Source organism: Phyllostomus discolor, chromosome X (genome assembly GCF_004126475.2).
Source record: "Phyllostomus discolor isolate MPI-MPIP mPhyDis1 chromosome X, mPhyDis1.pri.v3, whole genome shotgun sequence".
In the NCBI taxonomy this organism is placed as follows: Eukaryota; Metazoa; Chordata; class Mammalia; order Chiroptera; family Phyllostomidae; genus Phyllostomus; species Phyllostomus discolor.
The window spans coordinates 56,657,561-56,670,548 of record NC_050198.1 but is presented as its reverse complement, the minus strand read 5'-3'; the positions used below and the strand labels follow the sequence as shown (position 1 = coordinate 56,670,548).

At 36.3% G+C, this 12,988-nt stretch overlaps 1 protein-coding gene across 1 annotated transcript in view; it reads left to right on the top strand.

Moving 5' to 3' along the window:
- The first annotated feature begins 924 nt into the window (after positions 1–924).
- RNF128 (ring finger protein 128) overlaps positions 925–12,988 on the top strand; it is a 132,551-nt gene continuing 120,487 nt past the window's right edge. Inside the window, exon 1 of the mRNA XM_028523222.2 lies at positions 925–1,364. Coding sequence (XP_028379023.1) covers positions 959–1,364 — 406 coding nt within the window. The 5' untranslated portion in view covers positions 925–958. The remainder of the gene's footprint in view (positions 1,365–12,988) is intronic.

Here is a 12,988-nt window from a genome sequence, read left to right as displayed (position 1 = left end):
CCCAGTAACTTGCCCAGAGCAGTTGCCCCCATAGCAATGACCAAGCACTGTTAGTGTCCAGTGCACTCCTGGTTAAAAACAGAGCTTACAACAAAGGAAGCATTGAAATAAATAAATATATCTATACATTTGAAATAATGAGAATGTAAAATTCTAAATGTTAAAAATTAAATCTTGAACAATTTTGTTAGAGTATAACACATAGGACATAAATATTAATGGAATGCAGCAACTCCTAAGTATCGGTCAATGAACAAATATTTGAGTGCCTACCATGGGCAAGGCACTGTACTTGAAAGGATCTCTAGGCACTGAAATATGTTTACTTTTCAATGAATAAACAAGGTGCCACAAGATATTGCTTGGGGAGCCTCTTAATAACAATTAAAAATAAATAAATCAAAAATATGTAAAATCAATTCTACTAATGTCATAGCAATTAAAATTATGGATCTTAACTTACTCTTGCCTAAATTGGTTGATAGCATATTTCAACAGGGCTTGGAAATCCTGTTTGGTGTTTTAGATATTCTGAGAGAGGTAACTTTCAGACTTGTCATGTATATTGCCAAGAATTCAGTTCCTTGTTCCAATCCACTCCATATTTATGAAAGTGCATTAGCTGGGACAGTAGGGAAAAAGTGTCCGCACAGAAAGTCATCCAACCCTAATATGCAGACATGTATAAGGTTGATGGTATTGTTTATTACTAAGTTAGGTCTGGTTAAGGGTTACATGTGTGTATAGTTGGAGGAGGGGAAGGCCAAAGGGAATGTAGATAACTAAAGTGAAATAGAGCTGATGTATTCAGAGCTTGTGTTGCTTGAGGTGAGATCAGTTACCTGCTTGCAACTGAAATTTCAAACTTCTGCTTAGCAGGGACCTGAGTGGACAAATGGTGACTGACAGTTGGAAATATCAGCAGACATCTTAAATTATATGTGCAAATGAACAAGCAATGAACCAGGAGAATAAGTCCAGTTGTTTTCAGTTGCTTATATTTTTTACCTTTTTATTTAGAATCACAACATCTTTTCCAATGAACGCCTATGTAATTGTGAATTACTACAATGAAACCAGCAACTACACTACAACAGAGACATGTGAATGTGGTGTTTATGGATTAGCCTCACCAGTGGCTAATGCTATGGGGGTGGTGGGCATCCCTAAGAACAATAACCACCAAGCTTGTGACTACAACACTGAGTTTACTAATACTAAGAAGCCCTGGATTGCACTGATAGAAAGAGGTAATTGTACATTTTCAGAAAAAATTCAAACAGCAAGCAGAAGAAATGCTGATGCTGTTGTAATTTACAACAGTCCAGAGACTGGCAACCAGACGATACAGATGGCAAACTTTGGTAAGTAACAATACATAGATTTCCTCAAAAGAGTTAATGTCTTTGTTTATCTTAAAATGGTATTTCCATTTAAAATTACTCTAGGATCAGGCAATGAGGGTGTAAAACAATTTTACTTTAAATTTTATTGCCTGGCACTACTTGAAATTAATTTACTATCATTTGATATTTATAATCAATTTTGTTCAAGGACAAAAGAAATTTATGAAGTGTTTCCTGTTTTCTTTAATGATTTTCTTAGCTTATTAGTTTTCTTGTTGTGTCTTATATAATTTTGTTTTAATAATATGGGCTTTTACCTCTAAACATTAAAGAAAATACATATTTTTACTTCATTGTTAATCTGTACTTTTCATTTTGATTCATTTTCTCATGCAGAGGGGCTGTTTGTATTCATGTATTACTATAGTTGCATAATGAACTCATTATTATGATTAAACAATAGCATATTGTAAGTGTGTGACATGTTTACATAAATGAGAATTCAACTGTCTGCTGTATGCAGGTGAGACTTGAATCTATTTGTGGAAATAATACATATGAAAATACTATGTAAGAAACATTATACATTGCAAAGGATATGGCAGAAATAAAATAACATGTATAATTAACATCAAAAGTAAAGTATTCCCTTAGAAACACTTACTTATGACTTCTTAAGTAAATGTAATCATAAATTTATTAACTTTATAAGGGGATTTACTTCTCAGAATTACTATTTTTATTTTATTTTATTAAAAAAAGCCGCATTTCAAACACATGATTTTTTTTTTTTTTTACCACTGAACAAAAGTACACTTCTGACCCAAGTTTTCTATACTTCAGGTGGGTATGGGTATTTTTCCCCCATACTTGGTGCCTCTCCATAATGGTAATAATAACAAACAAGGTAAGAGTTGACAGAACACATCAGGATAATTGGTGTTACTACTGTCAAGTTTGGCCTTTGAAAAAAATAATGTACATTAAATTAAACAGGTGTCAGCATTATGAAAGAGAAAGTTAAATTTGCATTAAGAATAGTAGAGTAATTGGAACATTAAAGGTTGTACACATATAATAATGATAATTTAGTACTAATGTTTGAAAAACAAGCTGTTGTTTTCCTGGATATTGAAAAACCAGGTGAGTGAATCTTTCAGCAGTACAAAATTATTATAAATGTACAAAACTCTACTTGCTATCTTTTGTAGCATATCCTAGAAATTGCCAGAATTCAGACATTCAGACTTCATTTTTAAGAGCACTTCATAAGTATTCCCTATGTATTCTTATATTTTTATAAGAGTCTTTTATTTTTTATACTTTTTTTCAATTTTATTTATCTTTGGAGAGAGGGGAAGGGAGGGAGAAAGAAAGGGACAGAAACATCAATGTATGGTTGCCTCTCATGTGGCCCTCATGGGGGACCTAGCCTTCAACCCAGGCATGTGACCTGACTGGGAATCAAACCAGTGAACCTTTGGTTCACAGTCTGTGCTCAATCCACTGAGCTACACGAGCCAGGGCTATTTTTGTAGAAATAAATGAGGCAGTTTTGTGAAATGAAGCAGTTTTCTAATGAAAATGAGAAATTAATCTTGTTCTAAGGAAACTACTTGCTCTATGTTTCAATTTCTAGGTTCTGAATACTCTAGGTTCCCTTTTACATAGACAATCACATTCTACTTCTTCATTCCCTGGATATTTTTTAAAGTACAAAAAGTACAAAACTAAATGGTAGTCCTGTATTCTTTTTTTAAGTATATTTTATTGGTTACTCTATTACAGTTGTACCATTTTTTCTCCCTCTTATCACCCTCCACCCAGCACCCCCCTCTTTTCAGCATTCCCCCCTCTTTAGTTCATGTCCATGGGTTGTATATAAAAGTTATTTGGCACTCCATTTACCAAATATTGTTAACTTTCCCCTGTCTATTTTGTGCCTACCAATTATGCTTCCTATTCCTTGTATAGGGAATTCTCCTCCCACTACATCCCTGCTGATAACCCTCCATGTGATCTCCATTTCTGTGATTCTGTTCCTGTTCTAGTTGTTTGCTTAGTTTATTTTTGGTTCTGTTTTTGTTTTTTAGATTCAGTTGATGGTAGTTGTGAGTTTGTTGTCATTTTACTTTCACAAATTTAATCATCTTCTATTTCTTAGATAAGTCCCTTTAAAATTTCATATAATAAGGACTTGGTGGTGATGAACTCCTTTAACTTGACCTTATCTGGGTAGCACTGTATCCGCTCTTCCATTCTAAATGATAACTTTCCTGGATAGAGTAATCTTGGATGTAGATCATTATCTTTCATGACTTTGAATACTTCTTCCCAGCCCCTTCTTGCCTGCAAGGTTTCTTTTGAGAAATCAGCTGCTAGTCTTATGGGAACTCCTTTGCAGGTAACTGTCTCCTTTTCTCTTGATGCTTTTAACATTATCTCCTTATCTTTAATCTTGGGTAATTTAATTATGGTGTGTCTTCGTGTGTTCCTCCTTGGGTCCAATTTCTTTGGGACTCTCTGGGCTTCCTGGACTTGTATGTCTATTTCCCTTGCCAAATTGGGGAAGATTTCCTTCATTGTTTTTGCAAATAAATTTTCAATTTTTTGCTCTTCCTCTTCTCCTCTGGCACCCCTATGATTTGTATGTTGGAATGTTTAAAGTTGTACCAGAGGTTCCTACATCTCTCCTCAATTTTTTGAATTCTAGTTTCTTCATTATGTTCCAGTTGAATGTTTATTTCTTCCATTTGTTCCATATCATTGATTTGAGTCTTGGTTTCCTTCTCTTCCCTGTTGGTTCCCTACATATTTTCTCTGTATTTCACTTTGTATAGGTTTCACTTCTTCCTTCATTTTGCAACCATACTCAATCATTTCTGTAAGAATCCTGATTACCAGTGTTTTGAACTCTGTAGCTGATAGGTTGGCTATCTCTTTGTTGCTCACTTCTTTTCCTGGAATTTCGATCTGTTTTATTTGGGGGGCATGGGGGCTATATTTCTTTGTCTCAGCACACCTATTACATTTTAAGGGGCAGAGCCTTAAGTGTTCACCAGGGTGGGGCAACCCACTTTACTGCATTGTGGTGCTGCTTTTGTAGAGGGGTCAGAGAGGGAACAATGACTCTTGCCTGGCTCTCAACCTGCTTTCAGTCACGTCCCTCACTTCTCACAAGTGGATTGTGCCCTTTTGGGTGCTAATTCCAAAGTGGGTGGGTTTATGTATGTTCTAATATTTGATGGGTTTCTCTAATGGACTCTCCTGTGAGATTGGGAGTTTTTCCCACTGCCACAACTCCCACAGAATTTTACAGCCAGAGGTTTTGAGGCTTTAGTTTCCCGCACTGGAACCCTGATTTGCAGTCTGTCTTGCTCCTCAGTTGTTCCTCCTAGCTTATACACATGTGAATATGGATTATCCAGTTGCCAGCTGCTTCCTCGCCTACCTGGTCTGCCAGCCTCTACCTTGCAGTGCATCCTGTCTTCCCCAGTTACCCATCTCTTCCCCTACTATAAGTCTGGATAAATGTTTCATCTTTAACTTTTTGGTTGTAGAACTTGTATAGTTTGATTTTCTGGCAGTTCTGGTTGTTTTTTGTTTTTAAATTGGTTGTTATCCTTTTGGTTGTGTGAGGAAGCAAAGCACATCTACCTATTCCTCCATCTAGGCCAGAAGGCCTGTTTTAAAAACTTGCTTTGCAACATGCAGTAGGAGCCAACATCTAGTATAATGTAGGTACTCAGCCACTGAATTTAAAAGATTTACCAAAGGTCACTTACAAGTAAATCTTACCAAGAGGTGTACACACAGTCATTTGAATATACAGCTCTGAGTCATATTCTCTCTCATCTATATCTGAAAAGCTGGGTTCATTACCTGTTGCAGAAAAGAGAGAATGTATACCAAGGAAATTATAGGATATCTCAATAAGAGGGTGATATAAAGGATTTACAAGATTTAGGCTTGCTTTTCATGATTTTAAGGAAGCAGGCTATTTAACAGCCATCCCATTTTGTCCAAGACTGAGGGCTGGAATATGGGACTTTTAGTGCTAAAACTAGGAAATCCCTGAGAAAAGCAGACTGAATTGGTCACTCTAGCAGGCTTTGTTCTGGACTGGGATGCTGTCAGGACATGGGGATAATTCGGTGGTTGGATTTTTAAATAAACCTGATTTTAAGTGGGAAAGACTCACCCAAAGCTACAGCTATAATTGATAAAGAAGCAAAAGTCACTCATGTTAGCCAGGATTGCAGATATTTGGTAATTTTTGTGGCTTTGACACTGTTCATATTTTGACTGAGTTCAAACATAATGATGGAGTGGTCTTTTTTTTTTTTCCTCAGTCTATTTATTACAATTACAAAATGACCTTTTCTCATGTGGATGTTCTATGAGATTGTTTATGTTCAACAAGAAAACAGCAAGGCTGGATTGATAGTGATAAGCCAGGCCCCAGATGCCAGGGGCTGCATGTCTCTTTCTCACTGACAATGCATTAGCTGTACACCAGTGCCCTTACTGTTGTACAAATATATTCTCTCCCCCTACTTTATATTTCTGTGCTTTTCCCATCCCCTATATGCTGCTTTCAAAATCTCATAAAAGCCTAAGGAGTGCTTCTGCACCCCTTGCCTCTCATGGTTTCATGCTGTGGAGGCAGAATGTCCTTCCTCCAGTGCCCAGTCTATTTATAGCCTCCATATTAGCAGGATTGTTTTTGCTGAAGGGGAGAACTTACTGAGAAAAGCTCCCACTGAAAGGGAATGGTCTATAGCCTAGTACTTAGAGGTAAACCTTTAAATCAAAGTTTCCTAAATTGCAGTGTGTCTTGACTTGGCATTTGATGGGATTGGAAATAAAAGGATATGCTTATGGTATCCTTAAGTGATCATGTAACTTCACAATCCTTTCCAAATGATTCAGAAACTCCCATCCAGTTCTGTTCCAGATGTGCAAGAAAAGTTAGGACTCAGTTATTAAAACAGAAAATTCAGAACAAGTTTAGTACTTGCTTGCTCAGCAAACAGATTTTGAAAGTTAAATACTCTGTAAAATAGGTAAATTGCCTAAGAAATGCTTAACTTTGAATGTAGTTCATTTCAGCAAAATCAGTATTTTGGGAGAATGGTTCTTATGTTTTCACCATTTTAACTGTGTCCAGCAAAGTGAGATTTGTAGCATTTCAGAATCCCCAAAACTCAACAATTCCAGAGCAATTAAGTGCATGGAAAGGAAGGGTTTAATCAGGGGAGCAAACTTATGTATTTTAGAAAAAAATATTTTCCAGAAATGACAGGAGAAATTTAAAAGTAATATAAATAAAGTGAAAAGATAATAACTTCAATAAGGTTTAGACTCATATACATCTAAAGAACAGCTAAATTTAAAACACTGATCAATTATAATTCAAGTGGATCTCAAATATGTCTGGATTTACTCATCTCCAAGACTTCATCCTCAGACCTCTGGAAGAACTTCCTAACTGATCTTTCTGATTCTCTTGTCTTCTTCCAATATCACTCCCAACAGTGAAACCAAAGTGGCTTTTTACAAAAAAATAAGTCACACTCTGTTTAAAATACTGCAGTGGCTTCCCATGGCACTTAGAGTAAATGAAAATTATTTTCCATGTCTTTACCCCATCACGAATCACCTAGCTCCTGCCTACCACTTTGAACTCAGCTCCTTTCATCTACCCACACACTTACTGAGCACTAGCAATACTGGGTTCATTAAGTCCCTCAATTCCTCTAAACTCTTCCTACCCTTGACCTTGCAAGTACTTGATACTTTCCTCTTCTTCACTCCCACATATCATTAAACATAAAGTCCTGTTGGCTCCACCTCCTCTATTACTTTCATTGAAGCCCAGGTCAATATTGTCTCTCACCTGGATTACTGTAATAGCCTCCCAATGGGTGTCCCTTCTACTATTGCCAGTCTACAGTTTAGTCTACATAGCAGCTAGAGTGATCCCATGAAAAAAGTAATTTGATCCCCACTGGAATAAAATCCAGGCTTCATGCCATGTCCTACAAAGCCCTATATGAACAGACCTTATTCCATGCCCCTCTCATATTATTATGATTCAGTCCCCCTAGTCTTCTGTTTCTAAACCAATAGAGAAATATGAACAAGCTTCTGCACCTGCTCTTTCTTCTACCTAATTCACTCATTTCTTCTTCATATTTTCACCTAATGCTGCCTCCAAAAATATAATCATGTGCATTATGACCAATCTAGTTCAGGCTACTATCATCTCTTACAACAACTACTGCAAATGTCCAACCAGCACTTCCAGCCAAGATGGAAGCATAGGTGGACACACTGTGCCTATTCACACAACCAAAATTAAGGACAACAAAAATTTAGAAACAAAAAATCAACCAGAACAAACAGAAAACTGAACTTTACAGAAGTCCGACAATCATTCATCCAGACTGGTGAGAGGGGTGGGGTCAGCAGCTGTCAGAGAGGGGTCAAGGCAGGAAAAACTGGTGTCTGGCAGACCCCAGGTGCACAGGTAGCAGCTAGCAGACCCCGGAAGTGGGGAGGTAATGAGCAGACCCAGTGAGGCGTGCAAGGCTGCTGGCTGACTGCAGACATACATTCACACGCAGATAAACCAGGTGAAAACTGGGAGCAAGATAGACCACGCAACCCAGGGACCCAGTGCTGGGAAATAAAGCCTAAAAGCAATGATTGAAAACACCTGTGGGGGTTGAACTGCTGTGCTGGGAGAGACTGCCAGCCTCACAGGAGAGTTAGTTGGAGAGACCCACAGGATCCTAGAATATACAAAAGCCCACCCACCTGGGTACCAGCACCAGAAGGGCCCAATTTGCTTGTGGGAAGTGGCAGAGGGGACTGAAATCTGACAGAGAGTGGAGCAAGCGCCATTGTTCCCTCTCTGACCTCGCCCCCACATACAACATCAAAACCCAGCAACTGGGGTGCCCCGCCCTGGTGAACACCTAAGGCTCTGCCCCTCATACATAACAGGCATGACCAGAACAAAGAAAAAAAAGATGGCTCAAGTGGAAGAACAAATGAAAGCCTCAGAGTCAATACTTTTAAGTAACTGAGAGATAGCCAACCTATCAGATGCACAATTCAAAACACTGGTGATCAGGATGCTCATAGAATTGGTTTGTTTTGATCACAAATTAGATGAAAAAATGAAGGCTACAATAAGTGAAATGAAGAAAAATGCACAGGGAAAAAATAGTGATGCAAAGAAAACTGTGTCTCACATCAGTGGAGTGGACCAGAAGGAAGAAAAAAACATACAATCAGAAAAGAATGAAGAAATAAGAATTCAAAAAAATTAGGAGAGACTTAGTAACCTCCAGGACATCTTTAAACATTCCAACATCCAAATTTTAGGGGTACCAGAAGGGGAAGAGGAAGAGCAACAAGTGGAAAACTTATTTGAACAAACAATAGAGAACTTCCCCAATCTGGCAAAGGAAATAGACTTCCAGGAAGTCCAGGAAGCTCACAGAGTCCCAAAGAAGTTGGGCCCAAGGACAAACACACCAAGACACATCATAATTACATTACCCAAGATTAAAATGAAGGAGAGATCCTAGAAGCAGCAAGAGATAAGGAGACAGTAACCTACAAAGGAGTTCCCATCAGACTGTCAGCTGATTTCTCTATAGAGACCTTGAAGTCAAGAAGGGGCTGGAAAGAAGTATTCCAAGTCAGGAAAGGCAAGGACCTACATCCCAGATTGCTCTATCCAGCAAAGCTTTCATTTAGAATGGAAGGGCAGATAAAGTGCTTCCCAGATAAGGTCAAGTTAAAGGAGTTCCTCATCACTAAGCCCTTATTATATGAAATGTTAAAGGGACTTATCTAAGGAAAAGAAGATAAAAAATATGAACAGTAAAAAGACAGCAAACTCACAGTTATTAACAACCACATCTAAAACAAAAGCAAACTAAGCAAACAAATAGAACAGAAGTGGAACCGCAGAAACAGAGATCACATGGAGGGTTAGCAACAGGGGAGTGAGAGGAGGAGAGAGGGGGAAAAGGTACAGAGAACAATTAGCATAGACAGTAAGGAGAAAATGGACAGAGGGAGGGCAAGAATAGTATGGGAAATATAGAAACTAAAGAACTTATGACACATGGACATGAACTAAAGGGCAGGAATGTGGGTGGGAGGGGGTATGTAAGGTAGAGGGGAATGAAGGGGGAAATGGGACATCTGTAATAGCATAATCAATAAAATATATATTTTTTTTAAAAAAGTCCTCTAATTTTACCTCCTGCTTTCGCTTTTGATGCCTATCCAATATTTTCTCTTCATGGCAGCCAGAGTGGTGTTCTAAAAATATAGGTTATATCACATGATTCACCTACTCAAATCCCCCTGTGACTTTCTATTGTTCTTCAAATGAAATCTAAATTTTACCATGCCTTAAAGGGTTTATATGATATGGCCTCTGCTGGCCTTTGTAACCTAACAACACCAATCTCCCTCACCCTCATTATGCTTTGAACTTCAGATATTTTCTCCAACACCTGAAGCTTTTTCTTTCTGAGACCCCTTTTCCTTGCTTTTGTCCCCATTACCACTATCACACACAAATCCTCCAAATCACATTTTAAATGTCTCCTAAGTCTCCATCAACCACATTATTTCCTGTCAAAACCCCACATTATTTAAACTGCTCATTTCTGTTTAAATGTCTTATAAGGTATAATTATTTTGTTATTTTCTCATAATATGTCTCTCCCACTTTAGTGTAAATTCCAGGAGGGCAAACACTATCTCTGCATGCTTGCCATTGTATCCATTATATTGAGCATAGTGCATGATCTTCAGTAGTTGCTGAATAATGAAAAGTTTAAAAAACTAGAAAGCAATTTCTTCTTATATATGAAAAATTGGACAAGTTTAAATTAAGTAATTAGGTGAACACAGCAAACTATTGCATTTAAAATTGTTTTTATAATACTCTCTCCTTTAAAAACTCTAAAGATATAAAGTCCCCTTGTCTGCTCTTTTGCAGATAATACTTCAATGAACATAATTATGGCTGATAATTAAGGAAGCTATTGATATTAACCTTGCATCACTATTGATGTTGCTCTTGCATCTGACCAACCTGTTGAACTCCTACTAATTTTAATAGTTTGTCCATTGATTCTCTTGAATTTTCAAGATAAATGATCATTACTTTACATAGTTTTGCCTCTTTTTTTCATATTAATTGTGCCTCTTAATTCTTTCCAGTGATTTTATTCCATTGCCTTGGAATCCAGTAGTGGTAATAGTGTACATTATTGGGAATAGTGTACATCCTGATTTTACTAAAAAAAATGTTCCCACTGTTCTACATTAAGTGTGTTGTTTGATAGAAGTTTCTGAGAGGTAGTCCTTATCAAGTTTCAGGACTTCAGGAAGGCTTTTGAATCTTGTAACTATTACTTGTAAAGCTAGAATATAAATATATATGTATATATGTATATAAGCATGTTTGTAGATCAACATACAGGGTGTGACACAAATAACACCCCTTTTATTAAACAATCTTTTATTATAAAAATGATAAGCATGTAATTCTGTAACAATATCACACTCAAGTACACCATATGACATTTTAGATTAAATGTTCAAATTAAAACTATAAATTATTCCACCCATATTATTACCCTACCAACCACATTCAAGCAGGCATCACTTTTGCCAGACCCTGTATAAATACAGATACAGTCACCTGCAGCTTAACAGCAGGGATACTGTACATTCTGAGAAATGCAACCTTAGGAAATGTCATCATTGTGCAAATATCATAGAGTGTATTTATACAAACTTAGCTGTAGTAGTATATCCTACTACATACCTAGGCTATATAGTATAGACTGTTGTTATAAATGCAGTCATAGTTGACAGATATGTTATTATGTCCCACATGACTGTATATGCATAATTGTACCGTATGACGCAAATGGAAAAGCCAATGGTTTATTGTCAGGTTAGGAGAAATAATACAGTGAAATACAGAAACAATAATTTAAAAGAACAGTTTCCTTATCCTTTTTCAAATATAGTTTTATTGTTGCCCTGAACAAAAGAAGTAAATATATGTTCATTGCTTATACATATAACTTCAAGTTGAGTGCCAAGTTGTAAGATATAAACAAAATTTAAAAGCATCTTAAAAATTAGAAATATCAGTTATTAAAAAAGGTGAAGTGTCAGAATAAACAGTAAAGAATAATAAATGCAGAAAAAGATAAAAATAGAAAAACATGGGCAAAAAGACTTATAGGCAAAATATTTTTAATTTTATTTTTCAATTACAGTCTATATTCAATATTATTTTGTATTAGTTTCAGGTATACAGCATAGTTGTTAGAAAATCATATACTTTACAAAGCGTTCCCCCTGATATTTCCAGTACCCACATGGCACCATAACATAGTTATTACAATATTATCTATACACCCTATGTTATACTTTATATCCCTATAACTATCCATTTGTATTCCTTAATCCTTTTGCCTTTTTACTCAGTTCCCCAATCCCTCCTACCCTCTGGCAACCATCAATCAGTTCTCTGTGTCCATGAGTCTAATTCTGATTTGTTTGCTTAATTATATTGTTCTTTAGATTCCACATAAGTGAAATCATATACTATTTGTTTTTCACTGACTGACTTATTTCACTTAACATAATACAGGCCATGCCCATCTATGATATCACAAATGATAAGATTTCATTCTTTTTTTAAGCCAAGTAATATTCCATCATATATATGTACACCTTTTTTTAGTCACACATCTATTGATGGGCACTTGGATTGCTTCCACATCTTGCCTATTGTAAATAAAGCTGCAATTAGTATAGTGGTGCTTATATTCTTTTGAATTCATGTTTTTGATATTTTCAGAAAAATTGCCAAAAGTGAAATCACTGGGTCATAAAGCAGTTCCATTTTTAATTTTTTAAGGAATCTGCATACTATTTTCCATTAGACTGCACCAATCTGTATTCACACCAACAGTGCATGAGGGTTCCCTTCTTTTCTATTCTTCACCAACACTTGTTGCTGATTCTTTTAAGTACAGCCATCTTTATGTACTCTTTGGAGAAGTGTCTATACAGGTCTTCTGCCCATTTTTTAATTGGATTATTTGGGGGATTAGTGTTGAGTTGTATGAGTTCTTTATAAATTCTGGATATTAACACCTTATTGGACATATAATTGGTGAATATGCTCTCCCATTCAGTAGGTTGTCTTTCATTTTGTGGATTTTTTTTTTACTGTACACTTCTTTTTTAGTTTCATGTAGTCCCATTTGTTTAAATTTTCTGTTTCCCTTGCCTATCTTCCCTTGAGGAGATAAATTAGGAAAAATATTTATAAGCAAAATATTTGACAATCACATCATACCATGAGGTAAATAAAAAACAACACAGTCATTTAAAACACTGGTATGCTCATGAGATGTACTAACAATAACAGAACACATTAGGTCTGGAAAACACATTGGCTATACTCGAAATTTATGAAATTTTACAAACATCACAAGTTTTAATACAATGTGTCTTGCAATAATAGGATTTTGATAGTTCTCTCTCAAACTCTGACATAAATTTTCAAGTTCTCTTCT